The 27,814-nt window shown below is 36.5% G+C and overlaps 1 protein-coding gene across 2 annotated transcripts; it reads left to right on the top strand.

The window, feature by feature from the left end:
- Window positions 1-4,122: 4,122 nt before the first annotated feature.
- On the top strand, window positions 4,123-19,451 carry LOC149219539 (N(6)-adenosine-methyltransferase MT-A70-like). 2 transcript variants are annotated; one of them, XM_089384398.1, is made up of 5 exons: window positions 4,123-4,464; window positions 4,595-4,691; window positions 4,799-4,831; window positions 4,944-5,022; window positions 16,764-19,451. In XM_089384398.1, exon 5 carries the CDS (start codon window positions 16,821-16,823, stop codon window positions 19,194-19,196), a length of 2,376 nt encoding a protein of 791 aa, XP_089240524.1. In that variant the 5' UTR covers window positions 4,123-4,464; window positions 4,595-4,691; window positions 4,799-4,831; window positions 4,944-5,022; window positions 16,764-16,820; the 3' UTR covers window positions 19,197-19,451. The 2 variants fall into 2 exon arrangements, with proteins under 2 accessions (XP_089240524.1, XP_089240523.1); XM_089384397.1 differs by lacking the exon at window positions 4,799-4,831.
- The last annotated feature ends 8,363 nt before the right edge of the window (window positions 19,452-27,814 follow it).

Raw genomic sequence — 27,814 nt, forward strand, 5'->3', positions numbered from 1 at the left:
GGGGTTGTGGAGCAGCCACAACTGGGAAAGCCAAGAGGAGACCGAGTGGAGGCATCCACTCATGCAGAGACCTCTAGTAGGGGGAAATTTCGAGCCAAGTGGGCAGAGGGATCACATGCATCCATACCTCTAGGTCGGAGGTAGGGCGATGTGGAGTGACAGTGCCAAGAAGGTTAGAATAGGGGCAGGATCATTGAGGTACCCAACCTCTTTGATTAGACTTTGCTACGGGAGCCCCGATGAGGAGTAGTAGGACTGGCTGATTGGGTAGAATCAGATGCTTATGGAGCGACAGAGAGAGCGTGTAGGAGTCCCAAGACTGTGTAGAGCTAGCAAGCTGCAACAATGCGAGAGGCACAGGAGTGTTGCACTAGTGCATGATGTCACAGAGAGGTGTGTAACAGTGCGAGATGCATGGAGATGTTGCAGCAGCTCAGAGGTCAGAGAGGGAGCACTTGTCAGCGGCAGAGGGAGCTTCAGCATCAGAGTATGTTTCTAGCCCAAGAGAGAGGTTAGTTGGGAGTTTTTTTGTTTCTAGAGTTGCTGGAGCATCCACACTTGGAAGAAGTGTTGCATGCAGAACATTCCAAAGGTTCAGGATCGGGTTCGAGTTGAAGCCTTTCTTGTTGAGAGGGAGTGTTGAAAATGGCAACAAGAAATGCTAAAAATAGAAGTGCTAAAAATAGCACTGCTATAAATAACAGTTCAGGTACCAGTACTGGACTAAGCAACAAGGAATGAAAAATGGAAGTGCTAAAAATAACATTGCTATTTTTAGTAGTTCGGGATAGATTCCTATTTTAGTTAGTAAAATAGTGAAGCAAAATTCAAATTTGATCTTAGCAGATGTTTGTAAAATAATTAATTAATTCATCTTGAGTTAATTAGTTAAGCAAAATCAAACATGAAGTCTATGGGGGGCATGCAACAGTTTCTCCATTAATTGAGGGATTTATCCATCAGTTAAAGAGATAAGGATGAGTTGTAATATTGAGTTGTAATTAGTTGACTTAGTTAACTGAGTCAAGTCCAGTTAGATTTGTTCAAACAGTTTGTTGAATTAATTGTGAGTTCAGTTAGTTAATGCTTGCATGCATGTAACTGCTGCTCTCCAGATAATTGAATATTCTCTCATAAATAACTCATGCATGTTAGTTCAGACAGAGACCCGGTTGAGATCAGAGGAGGGACAATGTACTATCAGTTGGATGGATTTTTCCTATAAAGAAACTCATCTATGCAGAAGGATTTATCTCCTTCAGGTTTGTGCAGTTATTTTTGAGCCAAGTGAGCAGTCTGAGGTGGGAATTCACACAAGTGGAAGCACTGGACACCAGGAAAAACTGCGCAAGGAAATAGGAGGCTTGGAGGGCAGAGGAGAAGGTTGTGAGAGCCTTTGACTGTCTATGAGCAACATTGTTTGATTGCAGAGAGAGTAGGATAGCTTGAGAGCTGATTCTTTTTGTAACTTGAACAAGATTCCACTTGTATGATAATACATATATTGGGGTTTTAGGCTGAGGCTTTCCCCGGGTTATTTCTTCTGTGTTATGTGTGATTGATTTCTCATTCTCAGTTATATGTGTTCTCATTGATCTTGCTCAATTTGATTAAGCTTATGCAAAGTGTTGTAGAAGTAGATCTTGTATTTTGTTTTAGTATATTGCATAATCTGTTGATCTACAGTGGGAATTTCTACAATGATAACTTGTATTAGTTAACTAAGTTAATTTGACTTAGTTGGCTGAGTTAATTCGAGTTGAGGGTCTAACTTGAGTCATGTAGAGTGTCTCCTGCTTTATAGGAGCCCTGGTTGAGTTTATTTTGAGTTGTAATTAATTAATTCAGTTTAACTGAGTTAGAGTCAGTTAAACTAGTTCCAATTGTTGGAGGAACTAGTGGGAGGTCTAGTAGTGTGGTGTTGCCTGCAGCGATCAACTAGTAAACTGACGATTCACTCATAGATAACTCATGCATGTAAGATCTAAGAGTTACATAGTTGAGATTGGAGTTTAGGGACAATGTACTATCAATTGTATAATCATCCAAATTGTACAAGTGGTGCATGCATTATGAGTATTGCACAATTCCAATTGAAGAATTTCCCCAATTAATATGGGGCTAACTCCCAAGGAAGCAACGCAAGGAAATAGGGACTTGGGAAAGCAGAAAATTGGTTAAGTATTATCTTGAGCTTGTTTAGGAAGCAGTGAGACAGGAAGAGATAGTGCAGAGGTTGCTCGAGCTTGAGCAAAGCATTGTAATCTTCTCATATTTTTTGACTAATGCAATATACATATAACAAGGGTTTTTAGCAATGGCTTTCCCTAGGAAATCATTGTGTAATGTGTTGATTGAATTATTTATCTTGTATGCTTCATGATTTCACAATCATTTAAATCGTTTCCGTTGATGAGTAGAATAGATTCAAGCCTATTATTTTAGCATATTACAATTAACAGTTTGAATCTATAAGGAATTTCTACAAAACTTGCTTTTAAGGGTTACACCACTATTCGTCTCCCACCGGTGATTGGCAATCACTCTCTTTATCTCCCACAATAACTCAAACTAAGAGAACTAGATTAACAACGCCTGTCTCTAGCCATTAATAATCTCTAGTCTCTCCACTAGTTCCATTTCCTTGCAATGACATTTCTCTCACTGCCATTCTCTAGATGTCCTTTCCTCTTTTTTCTTTTTTTTAAGAGCAACCGTGGGTTTCTTCCCCCAGGAACTATATTTTGCTATTTCCAATTTCTTGGGTCATAACTAGCTTTCTTTAACTGTCCTTGACTAAAAAGGAAATTTCACTCCCGAGTGGCCTTTGTCACATTTCAAGAATATTTATTATCCTCACATTTTTTTTTTTACATATTCTATTTATATTCCAATTATACATTCCTCGATTAATAACCACATATAATTTAAATTGTCCAAATTCAACATTATTCACAACTTAACTTAGAGTTTTAGAATCATGACCCGAGGCATTACAATTTCTAACCATCTTTAGTAAATGTTATGTACAAATTAGTCTTTTTAATAAAAAATTGTAAAATTAAAATTATTTTATTTTATGAGCCACACTTGTAGGCTCAAAATGTCGATAATCAAAATGTCTGATATGAGTAATTTATAAATGCTTGAATATAATAACTCTTCTCACACAAGCCTTCAATATGAAATTGTGGCACCATTTTATAAAATATTTGAAACCTAGATTTTTGGCGTAGGCTAAATAGAATAGTTTAGGAGATTTCATCATACCACATATATATATATATATATATATATATATATATATATATATATATATATATACTCAGTGTTAAAATTGCACTAACTGAGAAACTCTAATTGAATTAGGGTTTCACATGAAGAATTCTTACTTGGAGAAGATCCCCAGGCGAAGACTATTTACCAATGGAGAAGAGTTTTTGGTTGACAAGGTGTTCATCACTGAGAGCTTTCAACTTCCCGCACATAATAGTTTAAAGATGACGGTGGTAAATTTTAGATAATATTGATAAATTCTGGCAAATAATCTAATCATAAATTAAAATTACAAATCAATAATTCCAAAGTGTAACATACTTCTAACACTCATCAACATAAATGCAATTAATGCAATTTTTTTTTTAAATTACTTACGAATCCAATTTCTTTTAACAATAAAATTTAAATTTATACCCCGTATATTGTCAAAAAAAAAAAAAAAAAAAAAAAAAAAAATAAAATCTTAACATTACTACGAGGTCCTAATTTCTTTTGCCCACCTGCATATTTACCATTCATAGTTTTCCAGGTGAATATGACAACTTTAATTTCAATTAGTCTCCAAGACTTATTTCCTTCTCATCATCATATGCTCATTTCTCCTCTGCAAAAAATTCTAAGTTAAACTATTTTGAAGCGTTAGAAACATAAGAACAAATATTTTTTAATCTTTATACCCCATGGTAATTTGACCTAGCTATTTAGCTGCAGATTTTAAAATGGTAACTATGTTTAATTTCAAGTTGGGGCATAAAGGGTCATACACCATATGATATTTTGGTTTAATGTTGTGAATTATAGTTATAGTTATGGTATCTATGCTTCTTCCGAAGGCAGAGGGTTTCAAGTTGTAACGCAAAAGAACCTCTTCTCTTGGCGACACGATGGTAATCATATCATGATGCTCTGTGCTAGTGAGGTGGCAATAGATCAACGACTTGTCCGATCTAGGGTTGGAATCGACAGCGTTAGCTTTACCAGTTTAGTTATGGGGTAACTACCGCTACCCAATCACTCGGCATCGACCCCATTCACGCTTTCTGACTTCCGGAGCGAGCTTTGCAACTCCTGATACACACAGATCATTATACAATTGACGAGTCTTTGTTACCAGCCAAATTCATTTGGCCATTGTGCTTCCGCTACATGGCAGTATCAGTTCTCGACACTTCTTCTATTTCTCAGGTCAGAGTTACCAAATTTCGTAATGTAGTCATCTTAGCAGTCCATAGCCTACATAACTTTTTATTTATTTTTATACTTGTTGATACTGTGGTCTTTAGTATTAATTGTCCTTTTGAATTTTGGCATCCAGGTACCCGACCAGAGTCTCATAATTCCGAAAGGTCGGGACTTCAACAGTGAATCCTTTTGGCTCAGCTGAGCGCACACGAATTTCACACTCATAATAGGTAATGTATCATTTACAAATTTCTCTCTGAATCCTACATATTTTCTCCGCTTTCAAGGAAAGTCTCTATCACTCTAGAAAACAATAGTCTTTTCTTTTTGGCTATAGGGTCGAACATTGAGCCATGTATCTCTCGACCAGGTAAAGGACCCCTTCCCTTCTGTTTTCTTACTAGTCCTTAAAGTTTGATCCTGGCTTTGTTTCCTTTTAAAGCTAAATTACATCACTAATATACCCTCTTTGGTCATTGCAGGTTAAACTTCTCTTACTGGTGTACAACGACCTGGTTGGGGTTAGCTATCGCTGGTTTTCGGTGCAACTGAATATTCCAGGTTCTTATTGAATATTTTTGTTTATGTTTCTTGCATGCCCCATGGTTTTGATCATGAGGCTTTAAACCAACTTGGAGTGATTCAACGAAGGGTTGTACCCTTACCTGGGAGCATAATTTTCAAGATCTTCATCCAGATTCTTGTTAATAAAATGTTTTGTATGTTATGCATGGTCATGCCAGCTTGCCACTTTAAAAGATTCTATTCCAAGGACTAGGCATCAAGGGATCGTCTTAACATTGCATTTGGTTGTATTTTTCTTATATTCAGGCAATTCATGCCCTGCATATTGTCAAGATATATTGTAATTAAGCCATACTTCTTGGCTCACAGTTTTTCAGGCAGTCAGAATGGTATTTTTTTTGGTTGCATAATTTAGTTACTCTGTCTAAATGTATACACTTGGCATCACTGTTCTTTTGTTTTACTTTTGAAGAGAGTTACCCCTTCTGAGGGTTTGTATTCCTCTGTTACTGCTATATATTTTGGCTTAAATGATATAAGTGAGTGGGTTCTCTCAGTTGTATTATAGTTCTCTGTTTGTGTGCTGTAGCATTACATTGAGTTTCTATTCTTTACTTCTGGTCTTCTTTTATTAGATCTTAAATGTTAAACTGTATCAGAAAATATACAAGACAATAGTGAGTTTTTCAGTATGTCATTCAAATTAACTTTAGTAAATGAATATTTATGTATGTGTGTGTTTATATTTCTAGTATGGAAGACAGGGCAGGCCTGCCATCTTCTCTCCATCTTCTCTCCAGACCTATATTTTAGAGTTCAGGATTGTTTATCATTTTAGATTAATGAGATTCTCCAGACCTATATTTTAGAGTTCAGGATTGTTATCATTTTAGATTAATGAGATTCGAAATTATCTGTTAATTACTTTGATAACTAACCTAACTCAAACCTTAGTAGTTAATTTCATAATTCTGTAGCTACAAAAACAAAAACAAGAATTTCCTTCTTTCACAAACACATAACAGTTTCAGTCTAACACTACACTTCACTTAAGACACCACAGTCTGCCACCCCACAGTGGGTAAAAGAATGCTACTCCCAAACAATGAGAACTGATTTCTGCGAACTAGGCTTCCCCAAGCCAATTTCACATCCATAACAATTCCCTGACCACAACCACACTTGGTCCATCACAGGATTCCTCTTGGCAGCGTCCTGCCTTCCTCTGACAGAGTCATGTTTGAAGAATTTATAGCTCAACAACTAATCTTTTGGGCCTCCTCCAAACGGGCTCCAAAACCAACAAGGTTGCCTCAACCTTTTCCCTCTCTCAGCGAACCTTCTTTCCTTTCTGAGATGATCTATCTCTAAGAATTTGGAACCTCTGCCCTGTCAGGCCAGGCAGTAACTCCATTAAGCAAAAACTGATTCGTGTTATCTATTCCATCAGGTAGGTCTGTTATATACATGAGGGAGAGACTGTTCAGTTCATCTCCCGATGACTGTTCACATTTCTCATTTATTTATTTACATATATTTACCCAATCACAAGGATTAGGTGTCAACATTCCCCCCCTTAATCTGAAGGGATGTTGGTGAGTCCAAGCATCGTTCTGAATCGTTCAAGCTTTTCTCTTCCAAGCGCTTTGGTGAAGATGTCTGCAATTTGCTCATTTGTGGAACAATGACAGAGATGGATTGTTTTGGCCTTAACATGATGTCGAATCAGATGATATTTAGTATTGATGTCCTTTGTTCGATCATGGAACTTTGGGTTCTTGGCCAACTTTATTGCAGAGGTATTGTCAATCATGAGTGGAGTTGATTGTACTTGTTTTACCTGCAAATCTTCAAGAATTTTCCTGAGCCACACAATTTCTTTTGTTGCTTCAATTGCTACCACGTATTCTGCTTCTGTTGTGGAATCTGCTGGAACTGATTGTTTGTGTGATCTCCAGGAGACAGCTCCTGATCCAAGACTCATAGCATATCCTGAAGTTGATACTCCAGTTTCCTTGTCTCCATCGAAGTCTGAATCAGAGTATCCAATCAAGCTGAAGTCGTCTACCTGTGTATACTTGATTCCAAAGTCTTGAGTTCCCTTCAAGTACCTTAGAACCTTTTTTGCAGCAGACCAATGTCCCTCACAAGGCTTTTGCATAAACCTGGAGAGGATTCCAACAGCAAACGAAATGTCTGGTCTGGTAGTAGTTAGGTAGTTGAGACTTCCTACAAGCTGTCTATACTTTGTTGCATCCTCAAATTCTTTTCTTTCAATAGATGTGAGCTTTAAGCTTTGTTCCATTGGAGTAGTAAGAGGATTGCACTATGTCATGCCAACCCTGTTCAACAAATCTCCAATGTATTTTTTTTGAGAAAGAAATATGGACTTTGGATGTTGGGTTACTTCAATGCCAAGATAGTAATGAACATAGCCCAAATCAGTTATTTCAAAACTTTTCCCCAATTCCTTCTTTATGTATGCAATGTAGCTTTCATTGTTCCCTGTCATCAAAAGATCATCTACATATACCACAAGATATACAACGGTTTTGCCAACTTTCTTGACAAATAAAGTTGTATTATCAAGATCAAAATGTTTGAAATTGAGTTTCAGAAGATGCTCAGTTAGTTTTTCATACCAGGCTCGCGATGCTTGTTTGAGGCCATACAAGGACTTCACAAGTTTTCATACTTTATGTTCATGTCCTTTCACAGCAAATCCTTCAGGCTGGGACATAAAAACATTCTCTTTTAGATCTTCATTCAAGAAAGCAATTTTTCCATCCATTTGATGGACTTCCAACCGTTCTGAGCTGTTAGTGCAAAGAGTGTCCGGATGGGTAGCCCATTTCGCTGTGGGGGCAAAAGTCTCCTCATAATCGACCCCTTCCTTCTGTGCAAAACCTTTTGCCACAAGCCTAGCTTTGTGCTTGTCAAGTGAGCCATCAGCTTTATACTTGTTCTTGTAGACCCACTTGCAGCCAATTGGTTTGGTTCCAAATGGAAGATCAACATGCTTCCAAGTGCCGTTCTTGATGAGGGCATCATACTCCTTTTGCATCGCTTCTTTCCATTCATCATGAGAAGCAACTTCTTTGAAGGAAGTTGGTTCAAAATCTGTAGACAAATTCAATTCACAATCATAAGAAACATCCATATCAACAGGTGAATTAGAGTCATCTACATCACCTCCATTTTGCCAGTTTGAATTTCTGGTTCCTGTCTTTCCAACTTCATCAAGATGAACACTTTCAAGTGTCTTTGTCACCCACTTTGGGGACCTTTTTTAGATGGTCCAGGCTGCTCCGTTGATTGAGTTGGGACTGAATCAAGATTGAGTCTCCCAATTCTATCAATTACATCACTTAAAGCATCATCCGTTGTTGGAGTTTCATGCGGGGGAGAGTGTTCTTCAGAAGAACATGTTGATTTAGTATAGGAATCTCCCCTTCAAGATGTGGAATCTGATTATCAAATTCTTGAAATGATTTTGTTTTTGCGAATCTATCCAAGCGATCAAGTTGCCGCTCAACAACATTGTCAGTTTTGGATGATTCAAGAAAAATTACATCTCTAGATACAACAAACTTCTTATTTACTTCATCATAGAGACGGTATGCTTTGGAGGTGTTTGAATATCCCAGGAAGATACACTTACGACTTCTAGCACCAAGTTTGTTTCTATGTACCTTTGGTATCAAAGCATAACAGGTGGAACCAAAGACCCTGAGATGCTTTACCGAAGGAACATGTCCATACCACATTTCATATGGAGTCTTGTTTCTTATAGCATTAGATGGACATCTATTCTTTATATATGCAACACATAGAACAACATCAACCCAAAACATTATCTTTACATTTTTGAAGAAGAGCATGGATCGTACCATATTTAAGATTGTCTTATTCATTCTGTCAACTACACCATTCTGTTGGGGATTATAAGGCACAGTTGTTTGATGTTTGATCCCATGTTGGCGAAGATAGTTTTCAAATTCATTTGATGTGTATTCTTTTCCATTATCAGTGCGAATAGACCCAATATGAGATTGTGTATCATTTTCAATCTATTTATGAAAATTCTTGAATGTTTGAAAAGCATCAGATTTGTTCTTCAATAAATAAACCCAACACATTCTGGTGTAGTCATCAATAAATGTCATGATATATTTATTTCCATTTGCAGAAGGAATAGGCATTGGACTACATAAATCTGAATGAATGAGTTCAGGCTTCCTATGTGCTCTTGAATGTGAATCATGAAAAGATTGTTTGCTATGCTTTCCTAGAATGCAAGCATCACATTGCTTAAGTTTCCTAGGAATTGTAGGCAAACCAGCAACACCATTTTTCTTCAACAAGCGGAGACTGTCATAGTTCAAATGTCCAAATCTAGCATGCCTTAATAAACTTGATGGAAGTGTACCTTCTTCATGATGAGAATTGTATGATAAATGTTGTGCATGAGCAGAGGTTCCTTGCAGCTTGATAAGCCTTTCTTCTTCTATTCCCCTCGTGACAAGTGAGTGGTTAGATGCTTTTCTTACCTCAAGCTTGCCATCAAACATATGAATGGAGTGACCTTGCTGGCGGATGTGGACCAGGTACAACAAGTTTCTCTTCAGTTGTGGGAGATATAGAACATGATGTAGAAGAAAGTCTGGAAGACCAAGCAGTTTAAGCTAAGTTACCAGGATTCGGATACGGATCTGGATACGGATACGGATTCGGATTCGGATTCGCTAGTTTTTTGAAAATCTAGGATCCGGATACGGCAAGGATACGTCAAGTACAAAAAATATAATAATATATTTTAAATTTTAATACGTCAAGTACAAAAAATATAATAATATATTTTAAATTTTAATACGTCAAGTACAAAAAAATATAATAATATTTTTTAAATTTTAATAACCACATTAATTTATGTGACTAGACATTTATAAAAAAACCACATACTTATACTTTGGTGGAGGGTATATATTTTTTTACATTTCAGTTAGCTACCAGTGAGGGTAATATATAACTTTCGTTGAATATAACTGTTATATAACATATATTATGATGTATTAAACATTAATATATAAATATATTAATATAACTGTTATTATTATGTAACATATATATATAAATATATGAATATCATTGTTATATTTATATATAACATATATTACCCTACGCTATGCGGCTATATAATTGATAACAATAAATGAATGTTAAAAATTTAATTACCTTGTGAACAGTTAAACCCTTGCCGTTTTTAAATTTTTTGCGGGCGTGAATAGTGCTGCCGTGAATAATACTGTGTGCGGGCGTGAATAACACTGCATGCTGCGTGCAGGGGGCCCAGCAAGGTGTGCGTGTTGCATGCAGGGGGCCCAGCAAGGTGTGCGTGCTGCGTGCAGTGGTAAGCCCGCAACAAAAAATCCCGTGCGGGATCCGTATCCTGTAAAGGTTGTCCGTTTCCAAAAACCGTCTATTTAAAAAATACGTATTTTAACCGTATTTTTGGAGTATCCGGATCCGGATCCGGTTCAGATCTGTGGATCCGGCAATACTCCTCTTGCCTGTGCCGGATCCGGTAACTTAGAGTTTAAGCCTGATTGTGCCAAGCCCTGATGGCTTGATTTTTGATTGATCTGCAAAGTATACTGCTCCATCAACATTGTCAGTGAAATCTTCAAAAAAATCTTTTCTATGAGTCATGTGGCAGGTTGCTCCTGAATCAAGCAACCAATCATTTTTCCAAGAATCAAGTGAAGCATTAAATAGATCTTCATTTACTCCAATGTTACATTGTGCCACAACATAGTGAGCGGATTCAGGTGCTTTACCTTTGTTTGTATCATTAGCTTTACCTTTCTGTTGGTTTATTTTCTGCTCAATTTTGTCCCATGGTAGCTTGCATGTAGAGGCATCATGTGATCCATTTCTTTTGCAGCGAATACAGTGCAAATCTGCCTTTTCTCCTTGAGAATGTCTGCCCCCCTGCCTCTGAAATATCTTCCTCTTCCTCTTCGTCCACCTCTTCCTCTTGTAGAATCTTGAGTAGGATGCTTTTCTTTATGAGCAAGGCACACCGCCTCTTCAGAAGATTCAGGGGCTGTCTTCTTTCCAAAAACTTTCTCTCTTTCAGCAAAATTTTTCACAAGAGAGTCAAAGGTTATATCTTTGAGATTTCCATTTGCTTGCAATGACTCAAGATAATTGGAGTAAGTAGGATAAAGTGCCTTGAGAAAAGCAATAAGAGGAATATCCAATTCAACCTTAGTGGATTTTATATCATGCATTATAGACTTTACTTCAGATGCAAGAGCAAGAGGATCATTATTTTGCAGTTCAAGAGTGAAGAGTTTAATCATGAGTTGGACAACTTCAAGTGCAGAATGTGAGTCATAGAGTTCTTTCACCTTTTGTAAGGCTTCAAAGGTAGTTGAATATGATGAAATATGGCAACTCACCTCTTCATTTACAGATGCTGCGATTAATGCATAAGCTTTGCTGTTCTTGTTTTCCCAAATGACGAGCTCTTTGTCTGAGGTAGGCTGTACTGGGTCATTGTCTCCTTCTCCGACACACACTCCTTTCCACAACTCATTGAAGATGAGGGTGTGTTTTATCATCCATGACCATTCAGGATAGTTCTCCTTGCCAGTGAGAACTATTCCCACCATGGATATGATTGAATGCATTCTGTAAAAAAAAATTATTTCTGCTGATAGAAAAATATTTCTGCCAATATACAGTAAAATTGTACTCAAAAGGGCATTACCAAAAGATTTCAAATCCACCATGTGACCCACATAAATCCATCATTCTATAAATCCACCTCATATAAATGTCAGTGATTTTATATACCAAAAAATAGTGGCTTGGAATCCTTTATATATATATCAGTGTTATATATATATATATATATATATATATATATATATAGATATACCAAAGAAAAATGATATTAAATATACCAAAGAAAACACTGCGACGCTGTCTGTGGGAAACGATTTTGGTTGTTTAATTCATATCACAGTCAACGGCATCAACCGCGAGCTCTACAAAGTTGGAGCAGCAACGACATCAACCGCGAGCTCTACAAAGTTGGAGCAGCAACGACATCATTCCACGATCTCGATACCCTTTCGATTTTTTCAAAACTCAATTAACATATCAGCGCCATTCTGCCAAAATTTCTGGTATCGTTGCAGAGAAAGAGAAATCGAGCCGATCTTTAGATTCAAACAAGTGAAGAGACAAAACGCTTGCGTTCCTTCGTAGGAGATGGCTCACATGTCAGCGCTGCCGTGATAGTTGTTATGAAGCTGGAATCCCCAAATATTCACGCGCAGGAGCGGCAGAACATATGGAAGCTTTCGGGCAAATCTCTTATTGAGAACACTATATGCGTATTACCATATTTAACAACTTCAAACATATACTCAACTGCATGTCAAACTGAAGTTCGAGTGCTGATTTGGACAGATTTTCGAAGAGAATACCTCTCCGCTTTTGTAATTTACGCCAAAACTTACAGCAGACTCGATTTTTTTTTCCGAAACACACAACATCACATTTGACTATCAAAAAAATTCACCCAAAATACAACAAATCACCATGGTTTGAAATCGAATTTCACTTGACACAGATGGAAATGCTGCCTCGGTCCACAAAAAATTTCGATTATTTACGGCTAATGGATATTTAGAATGAATGAGCCGAGGTTCCTCTCACTGCACGTAACATAGATGTGCGTAGAGCGTTAAAAAATGAAAACTATAGTCTTTGCTGTGAAAGGGATTCCAGACGTAGAGGAACGTTGCAACGTAGGGTTTGTTTAGGAGAATGGCAACAGCATTCAAGGCGAGCAGCGTAACAGTAGCAGGCTTGACAGATGGTGTAGGCTTGACAGAAAAAGTCAGACAACTGACACCAACAATTATATGGGCAGCGAATTTATGAAACGTTTATGGACAGAGAGCGCAGGTATGGCAGACAGAACGCAGGTAGTGTCGGACAGGCATTCAGGCACTCAGTCACTGAATTATATGGAGAGCAGAGAAGCAGATAAGGGAGTTACAAGGCACAAGAGCTAAAAAAGGAGTTGGCTCTGATACCATGTCAGGCCAGGCAGTAACTCCATTAAGTAAAAACTGATTCGTGTTATCTATTCCATCAGGTAGGTCTGTTATATACATGAGGGAGAGACTGTTCAGTTCATCTCCCGATCACTGTTCACATTTCTCATTTATTTATTTACATATATTTACCCAATTACAAGGATTAGGTGTCAACATGCCCATAGCCCTTCTTGGGCCTTTCCTAACTGTCCCGGAACTCTATGGGATGTTAGCACTTTTTTCCCATCATAATTTTACATGGTTGGCTATATACAAAATTTTATAATTAATATTAAAGCAAAAAGAACATTTATGTACATATTGTATTCATACTTGACCCTCAACATGGGCCCCATAGTTTGTAAAAATAATTTCAACAGGAAAAGTAAATAAATTATTTACAAAGTTATTGGGTATTATAGAAACCTTCAATGCCATAGGCCTCCTTGATCACCTGGTTTTTTGTCCCTGGATTAGTAAATAACACTCAAAGCCCCAATCAAAGATTTCGCTTTGCAAAAGAAGGATTTCGTTGGAATTTTATGCCTTTAAATAGACTACATTAGAGAAGAGTATCATGGTAAAAACTATGGGAAAAACCATGAGTTCTCAAAATCTAGAGTTGAAAAAGGTAAATCGACTATTTTACCTCAATTTTATTTTAATTATTAACTTTAGTTTTTTATTTTACGACATCACAACATCTCTTCCACCATACACGTCTCTCGAAGCAACTAAAATAGGTAATTTCTTAAATTTAATAGACATAAATACAATAAAATATGCACTTCTAAGCTCTTTGTACTCAACATTTACTCCGAATACGTTATTTTCCAATAGAAGATGGAGGCCAATTGTATGAGCAGAGCATCGCCTTTATTTTGCACACAGCGTTTCCCAATAGAAGATAGCGGACAACTGTACTGAACATTCACTCTGTAGATGCTATTCCAAATGGAGTTGTTTTTAGTGTGACTCTTTGGAAGCTTTTCCGGTGGGTTTTTCTAGTGTAATTTCTCTAAAATCCAGCAGGAATTTAGTGAAACTACAAGCCCGATGGATAACCCTGCACAATCGAAGTGCCCTAGGGGTTTTTAAGGGTGCTGAATCCATATATACAATCAAAAAACCAATTTAAATAACACAAATCAAGATTTCACCTCAAATTTTTATGCCGGATTTCGGCATCGGAAAGTCCAGAAAGTCCAAAAAGTCACACTAAAAACAACTCCATTCCAAATAGGTAACAACTGTGTGATCACACTCACTTTTATTTTGTACTCTTACCACTTGAATATATGCAGTTGCAAGTGAGTATAATCTCATTTGTGGAAATTAATTTAACTATAATAACATATATGCCTAAACTATAAAATGAAACTTAGATTAAAATAATGATAACTCCCTTAAACGCCATGTTTAAATTATGATTTCATATGGGTTCTGATCTTCGTTTACAACTATAGAGGCTGAATCTGCATCCCACCCACTCTCATGTTGTGAAATGTTCAGTCACCTTTGCATACCAATTACAGTCCATAAATCTATCCCGCCCTCATTCTGTGAATCTTTGTAACCACCTCCGCTTCCCATCCTGATTCTCGGAAAGCTACTCGAATCATATCAGAAATCCATGGCAATTCAAGGTAAGTTACTCTAATTTCTTATAAGGAACAGGCACTGATTTGAAGTATATATATATATGCTTGTTAGGGGAACTAACTCTGCCTTGAAACACCCGAGCTAATCCAGTAACCTCTGATCTCTATATGTGTATATATCACATACAAGGAATGGTGGCAAAGATCATGCAACTGAGAAAGTCGAAGAATTGTGTGGAATGGGTAGAACTGAAAAGAAAGGAATCGAGCAGAACCTGTAGGAAACCCTTTATTCTCCTTTTGGCACACAGTCCTATAGTACTGTAGTCCCCCATCTCCGAAGTAATTGAATTTAGGGAAGCTGTTTTATCGTGTGTGTTTGTACTGTTTTAAGTGGGAGATCCAGTGTTCAATCATTACAAAAAGGCCCTTTCACTTGGGGTATCTTTATGTTAATTGTAGATTTTGAGAATATCCTGAAATCTGATGGTGGAGAGAGGGGTCAAACAATTGGCCTATTTCCTTAGCTTCAATTTCAGAATATTTTCAAAATTTGCAATTGACATAAATTCAGAACTTCACCTATATAAAAACTGTAAGGTTAACACTTCATACTTCTCATTTGTAATAACAAGATAAAATGCCAAACATTCGTCTGGGAAGCAATTCTTCATTATAGCAACTATACTGTTTTTTAATATATTTATGTACGTATCTAATATTTAGAAGATAAACTGGCAAGCATTTGTTTAGGAAGCACTTCTTCCTTATAGCATCTGGATCTTTTTAATATATTTATGTGCATATGTACTTAATCTAAGTACCCAAGAGTTCTGGGTTTCATTGTCTGTTAAAGTTCTGGGATTTGCATTGAGAAAGAGAATCTGCTACTATAATCAGTTTTCAAGTATGAGATCACTTTCCTTACTTCCAACCAATAGTCCAAACATTATGATTGCTGGGGACTTTAAATCGATCGTTGAATGGGTGTTGGGTCAAAACTCCCTCAAGATCTAAATCGATCGTTGAATGGGTGTTGGGTCAAAACTCCCTCAAAATCTCTTTTGGGATCTTTTTCACTATTGGATGGACTACATTTTGCAGATCATTTCTTCCTTTGGCGATATCTCTTTTGTTCATGTGTATAGGGAACAAAATAAGGAGGCGGATGCCCTCTCTAAATGCGAGGTGCCCCTCTGTTCTGGTAAGATGTTTTTTGAAATGCCACAGAATGGCTCTATCAGCGAAGAGGGATCCTTGGAGTTGGATATATGATACAGAGGTTTTTTCATGGGGTTTTTGCCCCTCTGCCTGTTATGTAAGGATGTTCTATTTTGGTCTGTGCATGATTTCTGATTATGTAAGGATGTTCTATTTTGGTCTGTGCATGATTTCTGATTATGTAAGGATGTTCTATTTTGGCCTGTGCATGATTTCTGATTATGTAAGGATGTTCTATTTTGGTTTGTGCATGATTTCTGATTAAAATTAGAGAATTGTAGGCTTCGCTAAGCGTTTTGTAAATTGTTAGCACTAACCATATATGTTATTCAAAGGGGCAAAAGTTGGGGAGATCAATAAAAGAAAAACAATAACGTTTTCCATGAAGGTTTGAAATGGTAGGAATAATCCTTGGCAGAAGAATTGGTTATGACTTTGGTCTCCATGTTGGGTATACACCTGTACACCTTGGTTGACATTTGACGCACATTTACATCCTCTGGCCCGCGAGGCATATATTACAATTGCAAGCTTATAGAATTTGATGCTTGTACCCACATCCATATGGGGATGAATGGCTTCAAATTTTCATGCATCAAATCTCCCTTGATTGATTGTGGCCAAGGGTTTTAAATTCCCGAGTTTGGTCTGAGATTGCATCGGTTGTCAAATGGGTCAAATCTCCCTTGATTGATTGTGGCCAAGGGTTTTAAATTCCCGAGTTTGGTCTGAGATTGCATCGGTTGTCAAATGGGTTAGGTTTGAAGTATTGTAGAATATGTGGTGATTTTATTATTATTATTATTATTGAATTGATTGCCATGCCCCTTTTGTGCAGAGTTGATAAACGACTTCGGGATCCAAGTTGGGTATACACCGTTGTTGGTGAGCAGATATGCACATTGAGGGAAATGACGAATTGATCTACCTCAAGGAGAAGAGGCAGAAGTTGGTGGAGCGCATTGAGGATAGGTGTATTGTCCAGGATGAGCTTATATACACGCTTGAAAAGGTTGTACCTAACCTTGTGAGCTCTCTGGACCTTTCTCAGAGGGTAATTTCTGCATTCAATGGAGGAGATCCGAATAGAAGGGTAAGGCCACATAAGCGCTATCATGGTGGTTCTGATTCGCTCACAAGAGATGCTTTGTGTGCCAAAGTTTCAGGCAGTGGTGTGGGTGCAACAGGTGGTGTCGTGAATTCCGAAGATAGAAATGGTGTTTCAAGATTGGACTATGTAAATGGTAGCGAAGAAGCAGATATTAGGTCTCGTCTGCTTCGGTTGGATGACAAACACGAGTATGATGCCAGTGGATCTCATCCTAAGGCTCTTAGTACTGTCAAAGTTATGGTTGCTGATGTTTTGCTCGATCGCTGTCCGGATCACACATGTTTTCCGCCCATTGATTCTGCTGCGATTCTTAGGAAATTGGAAAATGGTTACTGCACACCTGCAGATAAGAACACTCTCGTTGAACTTGGGGGAGAAGTCGGGGCTATTGCAGCTGTAGAAATGGCGTTGAAAGCATTTGCAGATGAAAATGCAGGTGTAGACTTGGAAGAATATGCAGTGAGTGGTAAAAATAGGATAATGGTACTGAATATTGACCGAACCCGATTGGCAAAGGTGCTTCCTGAAACAGCACAGCAACTAAATACTAAAAATACAGATAATTCAAATGGAATGGGTGCTGTTCCAGTAATGGGAACTGCTGGTGGAATGGATTTAAGTAGAGCCCCAGCTGGTATGAACTCCGGCATTCCGAGGCCAGATATGTGGGCTGGATCCAGTGGACCTCATCCGCAAGGTGTTCATGGCATGCCAGTGGCAGGACCTCCAATGTTTCCAGGAAGCAAACCTCCACAAATGATGGGCCCGAGAGCTGTCCATAGACCCATGGGTTTTATGGGAATGCCTGGACCTGGTGGGGTTCCTGGACAGGGGATGGGATTTAATGGTCATCCTGCTATGCAAAGGCCACCAATAGGACCATCTCCTGGTCTAGTTCCACCTCCTCTATCTTCCAAACCAAGGACAGAGGAAGATGACATCAAAGATATTGAAGCATTGCTTAAGAAAAAATCATTTAGGGAGTTGCAGAAATCCAAGACAAGTGAAGAACTTTATGATCTAATTCATCGTCCTACTGCAAGAGAAACTGCTCTTGCTGCAAAGTTTAAAACAAAAGGAGGTACCCAGTTGAAAGAGTATTGTAAAGCTTTAACAAAAGAAGATTGCCGACGTCAAAGATGCTCCTATATTGCATGTGAGAAGGTTCACTTCAGGCGAATAATTGCTTTACATACTGATATTAGCCTGGGTGATTGTTCTTTTCTGGACACTTGCCGGCATATGAAGACATGCAAATACGTGCACTATGAGCTGGATCCAACTCCTGATCTACCTATGCCAGGGATGGTTGGCCTTCCACCACCAAAACCTTTACGTGCAGAATATTGCTCAGAAATTGAGCTTGGGGAGCCACAATGGATCAATTGTGATATACGCAATTTCAGAATGGATATTTTGGGTCAGTTTGGTGTTATTATGGCAGACCCACCCTGGGATATTCACATGGAATTGCCATATGGAACAATGGCTGATGATGAGATGAGGAATTTGAATGTGCCAACTCTGCAGACTGATGGTCTCATTTTCCTTTGGGTTACTGGACGTGCAATGGAACTTGGACGAGAATGTCTGGAACTATGGGGTTATCGTCGCATTGAAGAGCTTATCTGGGTGAAGACTAATCAGCTTCAGCGAATTATTAGAACAGGGAGAACAGGCCACTGGTTGAATCACAGTAAAGAACATTGTCTTGTTGGTATTAAGGGTGATCCAGAAGTGAACCGTAACATTGACACAGATGTCCTTGTTTCTGAAGTTCGAGCGACAAGCCGAAAACCAGATGAAATGTATGCGATGCTAGAAAGGATAAGTCCTCGTACCCGAAAACTTGAACTGTTTGCACGGATGCATAACACTCATGCAGGGTGGATGTCACTTGGTAACCAATTAAATGGGGTGAGATTAGTTGATGAAGGATTGAGAGCAAGGTTCAAAGCTGCCTATCCAGATGTGGAGGTGCAGCCTCCTTCTCCTACAAGACCTGCTCCTGTGTCTGATGGAGAGGCAACTGCACAAGCAAACAACCGTTTTAGCGGAATGGAAGCCAAGGTTACACCTGAACACATGCCTATGACAGGATCAGAAAATTATGCATCAGAGGAGAAGTTTGTAGCTAAAGACGCTGAAACGATAACTTGAAAACCTTACTTTTTGTGTTGAACCGACCAAGAACTTTTTAAAAGGTCTCTTGGCTGAAGGGGAAAGCAATTATATAACACTGGTGACCTTTCAGTGATTGGGAATCGAATTGATGGTTATAATGACGTAGGTAGCAAAGGAGAATTCCACAAAGAAGATTTGTAGTTGGTGACAGTGGAAAAATGTTTTCACAGCGCTTAGGTCCAACCCTCATCTTTTCAAAAGTCATTTCTTGCAAACGTAACTGTCCGAAAAGGGACGCTTTATATGAATAGAATCTACAGTAGCAGCTGAACATGTTCAGAAATGGTGAACATGTTCAGAAATGGTGTACTTGTTGTCAGTGAAATCTGTAGGTCCAAAATGCAAAAGGTGATGATAAAATGTATTTTGGGAATTTTATGTAGTAATCACTTTCTGGAATTTTGATTGAAATATAGTTAATGTTTACTGAAAAAAAAATACATCGTTGTTGATGATTGATGAAAATTTGTATCCTCCGGTCCTTGAGGCAGATTGCAATTGTAAGGCTATTGTTGATGATTGATGCAAATTTGTATCTTCTGGCCTTTTTGTAGATTGCAATTGTAATGCTATAGATTTTGCTGTTTTTTAACGAGTTGTTTTTAGTGAGACTTTTTGGAAGTTTTTGCAGATGGTTTTTCTGGTTTAATATCTCTAAAATCAGGGAGGAATTTATTGAAATCACAAGCTTGATGGGTGATCCCTGCACAATCAAAGTACCCTTGAGGTTTTTAAGGGTGCTGAATCCATATATATATAGTCAAAAAACCAGTTTAAATAACACAAAGCAAGCTTTCACCTCAATTTTTCCATCGAATTCTGACACTCGAAAATCCAAAAAATCGCACTAAAAACAACTCCGTTTTTTAAACCCACAATCCTATGGTTTTGAAAATTATCAGTTATAAATTTCTCTTATGGTTCTGAGAATTATCGCAGTCATAAACTTTCTCTTGATTTAAACTGGCCAGGGAATTGAATTCCCCAGTTTGTTCTCTTGATTTAAACTGGCTAGGGAATTGAATTGCCCAGTTTGGCTTGAGATTGTATCAATTTCGAAATCAGTTCGTAAGTACTTTAAAATACGTATGTAATTGGTCATTTTGTGTGCCTTGAGATTGTATCAATTTCGAAATCAGTTAGTAAGTACTATAAAATATGCAATTAATTGGTCATTTTGTGTACCTTGAGATTGTATCAATTTCGAAATCAGTAAGTACTCATGTTGTGTACCTTGAGATTGTATAAAATACGTAAGTACTATCAGTAAGTACTATAAAATACGTAAGTAATTGGTCATTTTGTGTGCCATTTTGGTGACAGTCGTAAAATTTCTCTTGATTTAAACTGGCCAGGGAATTGAATTCCCCAGTTTGTCTTGAGATTGTATCAATTTCGAAATCAGTTAGTAAGTACTATAAAATACGTAAGTAATTGGTCATTGTCTGTGCCATTTTGGTGATTTGTTTTTTACCTGAGGTTATCGAATCCATTACTATTTATCTTCAGCGTTTGCTGTACAGAAGCGCGCATTCCTAACTTCATGTCCCGAATTTCTATGTGGGTCAGTTGGATTTCACCGAATGAAGCTGGAGTTATTGCTATGTAGAGACAATATGTTCTTTAGATCTGTTTCACTCCCTTAAAATATTGGTGGAGGCAAACTTATAGCTAAGGGAGAGGAATATTAATGTAAAATTTGAACTTCACAAATTTGCCATAGCTTACCAAGTGTGTTAAGTTTAGTTCTTTGAAAGATGGATCTTAAGGCGTGTTTTTGTTGTTATAAGGATAATATGTATTGTTCTTCAAGAAAGAGAGAATTTTGTACACGTGTTCTTTTTTCCTCTAAATAAGTTTACTATCAAACAAAAAACATTAATTCTCTCAAATAACTAGCAAATTGCAAATATAGCTTATGAGTGGGTTTGTCAAAGAATAGGTCATTCATACTATAATAACATTATCTTTTCCTTCATATGCATGCATTTAAGATATAATGATGCAATACCTTGAAAGGGAGGGTGTGTAGTGACATGGCAAGGCATAGGCATAAAAATAAACTCTCAGCATATATGATCCATAACACAAGAAACACAAAAAGATAACAAGAAGATTATTGAAACAAGATTATATTTTGAATCACACAAGAAATAGACAAGATATCAATATGATTTTTTAATCCACATTATTTTTGAAATCACACGAAGTACATGTAGTTTGCAAAATATAGAGATTAAACACATCTTAGTTTCTCCACAATATATACAAATTTTATGTTTATAAATTTATATATAACCATTTTCAAATCACAAATGAGAAACTTATCTATTTGCATATTGCAAACTAGCCGTCTTATTGAGGTAGAGCTATTTTCCACCCAATTACATGTATCGTTGCACTTAGTAATTCTACAATAAGTCATCCCCTATGCAAGATATGATACGACAAGGGTGAAGAAGCAATACATAAACTTAGGACAACCTCTCTATCCAAGGAAAAAATATTATTAACCAAGTTCTCAATGATTAGTTTTCTAAAGATAAAGCAACTCTTTAACACACACTACCTACTCCACATAATATGAGGATGTCTTCCTTTTTTTCTCAAACAACCCCTTAGAACTATTCTCCCTCCATTTCTATTTAGTGTGTGCATAAAAAGGTCTAATATGATGTCCCTTAAATTTTAGTAGGATTTTATTGGTTCTTAGCTTTTCTTAGATCTATAATGACTTCCTTTTGCAACTATTCCATCACATAGTGTTGTAACATTCTTTTTCAAATTATAAACTATTTTTTTCTTTTCTATTCTCTCTAAGAGTTCATTCTTCCCCATATTTGAATTCCTCCCCACATTATGAGTGAAATATGAATAAAAAGGACCTAATCATAACTTCTTTGTACTTCCAAGAATGTAGGGGACAAGCTTCCAAGAATGTAGGAAGTGACAACTTAAAGATTTCAAAATTGGTTTCATAGGTTTAGTGAAAAGTTACATCCACCTCTCATACTCATAGACTATGAATTAAGCTCACATCAACACCACAAAAGATTTATGGTTACATCAATGGAAAAGTGGATATGAAACATAGGTAATTAGGCATATATAATTCCCTTAGCCTCCCTTACCTTTCCCAACTTGTGATATCATATCCTTGTAGGTGCTCCTTTCTAAGTTAGTCATGGCTATTCCATTAACCTTAAAATAAAATATATAATGATATTCAAAATATTCAAATCACCATTCCTCATTGTGGGAAGTAAGGTATTTTAACATATACTCAATTCGAAGGTTTCAAAACTAAGACATTATATCTCCTTCCCCTTGTTCAAATAAGACACATGAAAGACTAGATAGGTGGTATTTTAACATATACTCAATATTTCAAAGGTTGCAAAACTAAGACATTATATCTCCTTCCCCTTGTTCAAACAAGACACATGAAAGACTAGATAGGTCTTTGAGTAGGCTAAATGACTTGATCTACAATAAACTTGTCTAATGTAGTAAAGGATCTAATAAGATCCACATTTTTTTTTGATATTTTAGTGGACTTTATCCTTGAGAAAGACCTACTTATAAGGTGAATGTGAAAACACACTTGATCCCTTTCTAGAAAAGAACACTTAGAGCGAAGTTAGTTACGTTGTTACTTCTTGTGATTTTGAGGAACCATCATATTGTCCTTAGTGTCTGAAGGATAAAATATCTAATGTGAAGCATGCAATCGATTACTTGAGACTTGGATATCCACTAAAGAGTGGTTTTGGCCATAGATCACTTCATATGGTGTCATTTCGGAATTTCCATGTTAAGTCTATTAGACCATCATTATGCAAGGAGTAGCCATTGTGCCCACCAGTGTTACCTATCTAAGGCAAAACATCTCAAATATATTTCTAAGAATTTTTTGCCCACTTCTAATAGACCATTGATTTAAGGATAATAAGTTGTGCTCATCTTCAATTATTAAATAGTTGCAACAAAAAATTGTTGGTAAATGAGGGGTCATGATTTGACATGATGAATGTGGGAATACTATATAACTTAAAATATGACATGAAAAATTGGGAAACTATGGAGAGTGTAAATGGGTATTGTAGAAGACAAAAGTGTGCATGTTTGGAAATATGATCAACTACCACCACGATGACGAATTTGTTTCCTTTTTCCTGAAGGGCCATCATAAATTCCATACATATGTCAATCTAGATAAAGGCCAATGTTGTTAGTGATTGTAGTTCTCCAAGTGTATGAAATGCCTCCCCTTTGATCCATTGATAAGCATCACACGAGGCCACAAAAAAATAGATGTCTATTTCCATGCCTTACTAAATGAAAGAGCACTTGATGTATTCATAACTTTGAAATACCAAGTGACCCATAAAAGGAGGTGATTTCAATTCCTATATCATCTAGGGTTTCAACTTTAAATTATAGAGGAGGAAAATGTTCCCTTTATACATTGAAGTATCTTGCTACAAAGTGTAGTTCGTAGGTGGGATTAGGGTCCTCTTGAATCCTATGGATAAGCTGAACCATAGCGTTGTTGTTCCTCCTTTCTTGATGGGTTTCGATGAGTGAATTAAGCATTGATACAGATAAGAAAAATAAAGAAACTTCTCACATTTATAAGAAAAATAATTTGCCACCACATTATCTTTTCTTTTCTTATAGATGATATCATAATCATACACAAGCATCTTAGTGACCCACTTGTATTTCTCTAGTGAAGACAAGCATCCTAGTGATACATGGTCATCAAGTATTACCAACATGGAGTATGGACTTGATCTTCTTCTCATAGGGTAGAGTTACCTACATTTTGTCCCACAACTATTTACTAGTGATAGCTAAGAGGTGCTTATCTTGCATTAATATAACTTTAAGGCCCTTGCTTGAAGAATCATATTCTAGGAAAAATGTTTTAGTAAATAAGGTATGGATAGTATATGAATAATACACATAACTTATTTTAAGACTAAAAAACTTGCTTGATAGTTTCATTCCAAATAAAAGTATTCTATTTAAGAATGGCAATTAAGGGCACAACAATAACACATGATTTTGGGAAAATTCTTGTTGTGGCTTGTAAATACTTATAACTTACAAAACATTTTGAGGTTCTTAGGGAATGATCAATATTGTATGATCTTAGTTTTCTTGAGATGTAATAACACCTTATATTTAAAAACAATATGACCCAAAAATTCAATCTCTGAAGCAAAAAAAGAACAAAAAAATGGAATAATTGAGGAACAAATGGTGGTCTTGAAGAAGATGGAGGGAATTATCAACATGCACCATATGTACCTTTCAATATTTTCTATAGACTATGATATAATCAAAGAATGCAAGTGCAAATTGTGTAGGAAGAATTAAAAATCCTTGTTAATTAGTCTTTGAAAGGTGGATGGAGCATTGCAAGGGAAAAATAACATCTTTAAAAACTAATAATAGGCATAATATATATGGAAGGTTGTATTAGGGATTTCCACCTAATTCATTTGTATTTGGTGGTATCTTGAACAAGGATCTATCTTAGTGAAGAACTTGGTACCATGAAGTTTATCCAAGAGATCATTAATAAACGAAAATAATGTTTTTGTTTGATGGTAAACTTATTTAGAGGAAAAAAAGAACACATGTACAAAATTCTCTCTTTCTTGAAGAACATGACCATAGTTGATGTGTGAGGGCTCATACTTGGGTCTAATGACTCCCGCCTCCAATAGTTCCTAAATAATTTTTTGAATTTCATTCTTATGGGAAAAAATTCTCATATTCATCCATGTTATGTGGTTGAATAGTTGGAATCAACGAAATACCATGGCCATGCTCACCACATGATAGGGGTAAGATACAAAGAGTTTATTGATGTTTAGTTAGACCAAGTGTAAATCAGGGTGTACTTCCTCTACAGGTTGTCCATCACTTGTATGGTATTGAATTGGGCAACAATGATCGAGTGGTTTTTCAATAGTTTCTCCACACAACGAGTGATGATAATTTTGAAGCAGTTTGAATTGAATCCCATGGGGATATGCTTCTAACCATCTTTAGTAAATTTCATGTACAATTATTAAAAGTCCATGGTGACCAAGCCCAATGTCTATAAGCATTCTACTCTAGATACTCCTTCACAACTATCCATTTCAATAGAAAACTTGTTGGAGTTAAGTGATGTTAGATGAGATGAAGTTTCACCTTCTCACATTTTCTACCACACTTCATCATGCCTCCATTAACTATCAAAAAATCAAAATGATGCATTATATGGAAGTAAAAATGGTTTCCTCTACTACTCACATATGAATAAAGTTATGTCTAGTGTCACTATCAACTAAGGAAATCACCTTATGTTTCTAATGTAGCTAATTAACTTCATGGTTGGAAGAGCTAAAAAACCTAATAAATCATGGAGCGAAATTATGGGTTTCTCTTGAGGTGATCCAGAATGGTGTCATCATAAAGAGGATATTTTGTGTCCTTACCTTCAATCATGGAAGGGTATTTCTTAAGAATGTCCTAAAGGAAGTTAGGTTGGGACACACACATTTGAAAATTTTCTATTCTTTCTAGTGAAAACATTTTCATCACAAATATATCAAAGTTGGAGGTGTTAGTGCTCAACCATTTATTTTTTCAAATAACATGTGGATCCTCAACTGCTAATACGAGGTGGAATTGGTAATAGACACCATATGAGAAAAAGGGAAAGAAGGAAAAGGGGGCCTTTTGACTTGTGAATTTACCACCATTTGTTCCTTGAGATCTCATTAAAATGCCTCGAAACTTTGTAACTAATAGGAACCACATCAATACTTTCTCTTTGATTTACTCACTGAGGCCACTAATAAAAAGAGATATTGATATCTCTTATGCAAATTGCAAATGACCCAAAATATGTTATAAAATATTCAATTATGTCAATTTGGATTAACTTGGTCAACCTACGCAAATAATAAAAACATCTTTCATATTGAACATTGATGAATTTTACAAAGTAGATCCAATAAATGTAACCTCCATATGATTTCCTATGCGATTGCCAACAATGATGTCATTTTGGATCCATGTAAAATACCCCACTTGAAGTTTCATCTTGTTAATTATAATTCTATGGAGGATTAAATAGTTATCCATCTAGGTAACCCAAACTAAAGGGTTAGTCCCATCGAAACTATTCATATGCTCACCTTGTGAAAGAATAACAAGTGATTTATATAAGGAAAGGGTGTTCTATTACAAGCCCACTCCCCCCCACCCCCACCAATTTTGTTATTAATAGAGATGGATTTGATGTTGTATCTTCCATTTTTGCTTAGATAGATGCTCAAATATATTATTTACGGTAAGGTAGAGTCCACGACTTCATCCTTTGTGCCACTAATTGTTTATGGAGTTCATCATTTTGTGTTTGTTACTATTAATTAATATGTTCAACTAAAGTTTCTAGTGATGAAGCTCTATCATCCATTTATGAGGATTTTGTTTCCATTATGCAATCCTAGGTCGATATAAAAAATGTTATTATAGAGGTATATCAATATAATGGTCAACTCCTCACAATGAGTCTTTCAAGTTAGGTTTACACTACATAATATAGGCTTTACTGATTTCTATGGATAAAGAATGTTAGGTGTTGTAACTATCTGATATAAATACATGTTTCCAATATAATATTTAATTTCTTAGGGAACTTAGCCATACTACCCAATTGTCAAATACTAGAGAGAATTTTTCTTAGTGTACTGTAGGAACAAGAAAACCAAAAGGATTAAGCAAGGTTCATTTTAGGTGGACCTATGGGGATTTTGATATGCCTAAGGGTATGTGGAAGACAAAACCATATGAAGGTGTTGTGTAATGCAATACTACTCAAAATGGTACCAATAAAAGGTTACAAAGGTGTCCAACCAAGTGATGCCAATTGTATTTCTTGTTGGAAAAAAATGTCACCAACTCTTTAATGTCAACCTTGTGAGATGCAATTTTTGTATATGTAGAATCAAAGCCTATTTTAGCCTATGCTAATAACTAATAAATAATGCCGGCAACAATAAACTAAATCATGAAAAGTAAGTAAGGAAAACAAAGTGAAACACTATGAGAAAGCAAGAACAAAAAATGTATCACTGGGATATAAGCAATAAATCCTATCAAGTCTTAGAGATAAAACCTTTCATATATGAATGTTCATGTAACTATATAACAATTCATTAATGTTTCAGTCCTTTAATGATTATTTCTTTGTAGCGGTGTGTTGAAGCCTCAGAATTCTGTTGCAGCAACATGGGGGATAACCACCCGGTCCAAACCTTGTAAGCAACTCCTTTTCCGTTTGGTATGGTGGCTCTAACTGGGGATAATGTGACTAGTTTCCCAGCAAGAATTGATATGATCATGATTGTGGTTTGAAATAAGGTATAATGGGAAATGAATTAACTAAAATGACCTAATTAGACAACAAACACATGCAACTATCTATTCTAACACTTATCTTAATATATACTCGGGAATAACTTAAATCATTGGATCTAGAAAAATATCTTAGAGCAACAGGTAATAAAGATCATTCAATTGCTATA

This window comes from Pinus tabuliformis, chromosome Q, assembly GCF_031772625.1.
Source record: "Pinus tabuliformis cultivar Carrire ecotype Pingquan chromosome Q, CPIR1, whole genome shotgun sequence".
In the NCBI taxonomy this organism is placed as follows: domain Eukaryota; kingdom Viridiplantae; phylum Streptophyta; class Pinopsida; order Pinales; family Pinaceae; genus Pinus; species Pinus tabuliformis.

What these genes read in the sequence shown, in the direction of transcription:
- LOC149219539 (XM_089384398.1), top strand. Translation starts at nt 16,821, where the DNA reads ATGCACATTGAGGGAAATGACGAATTGATCTACCTCAAGGAGAAGAGG.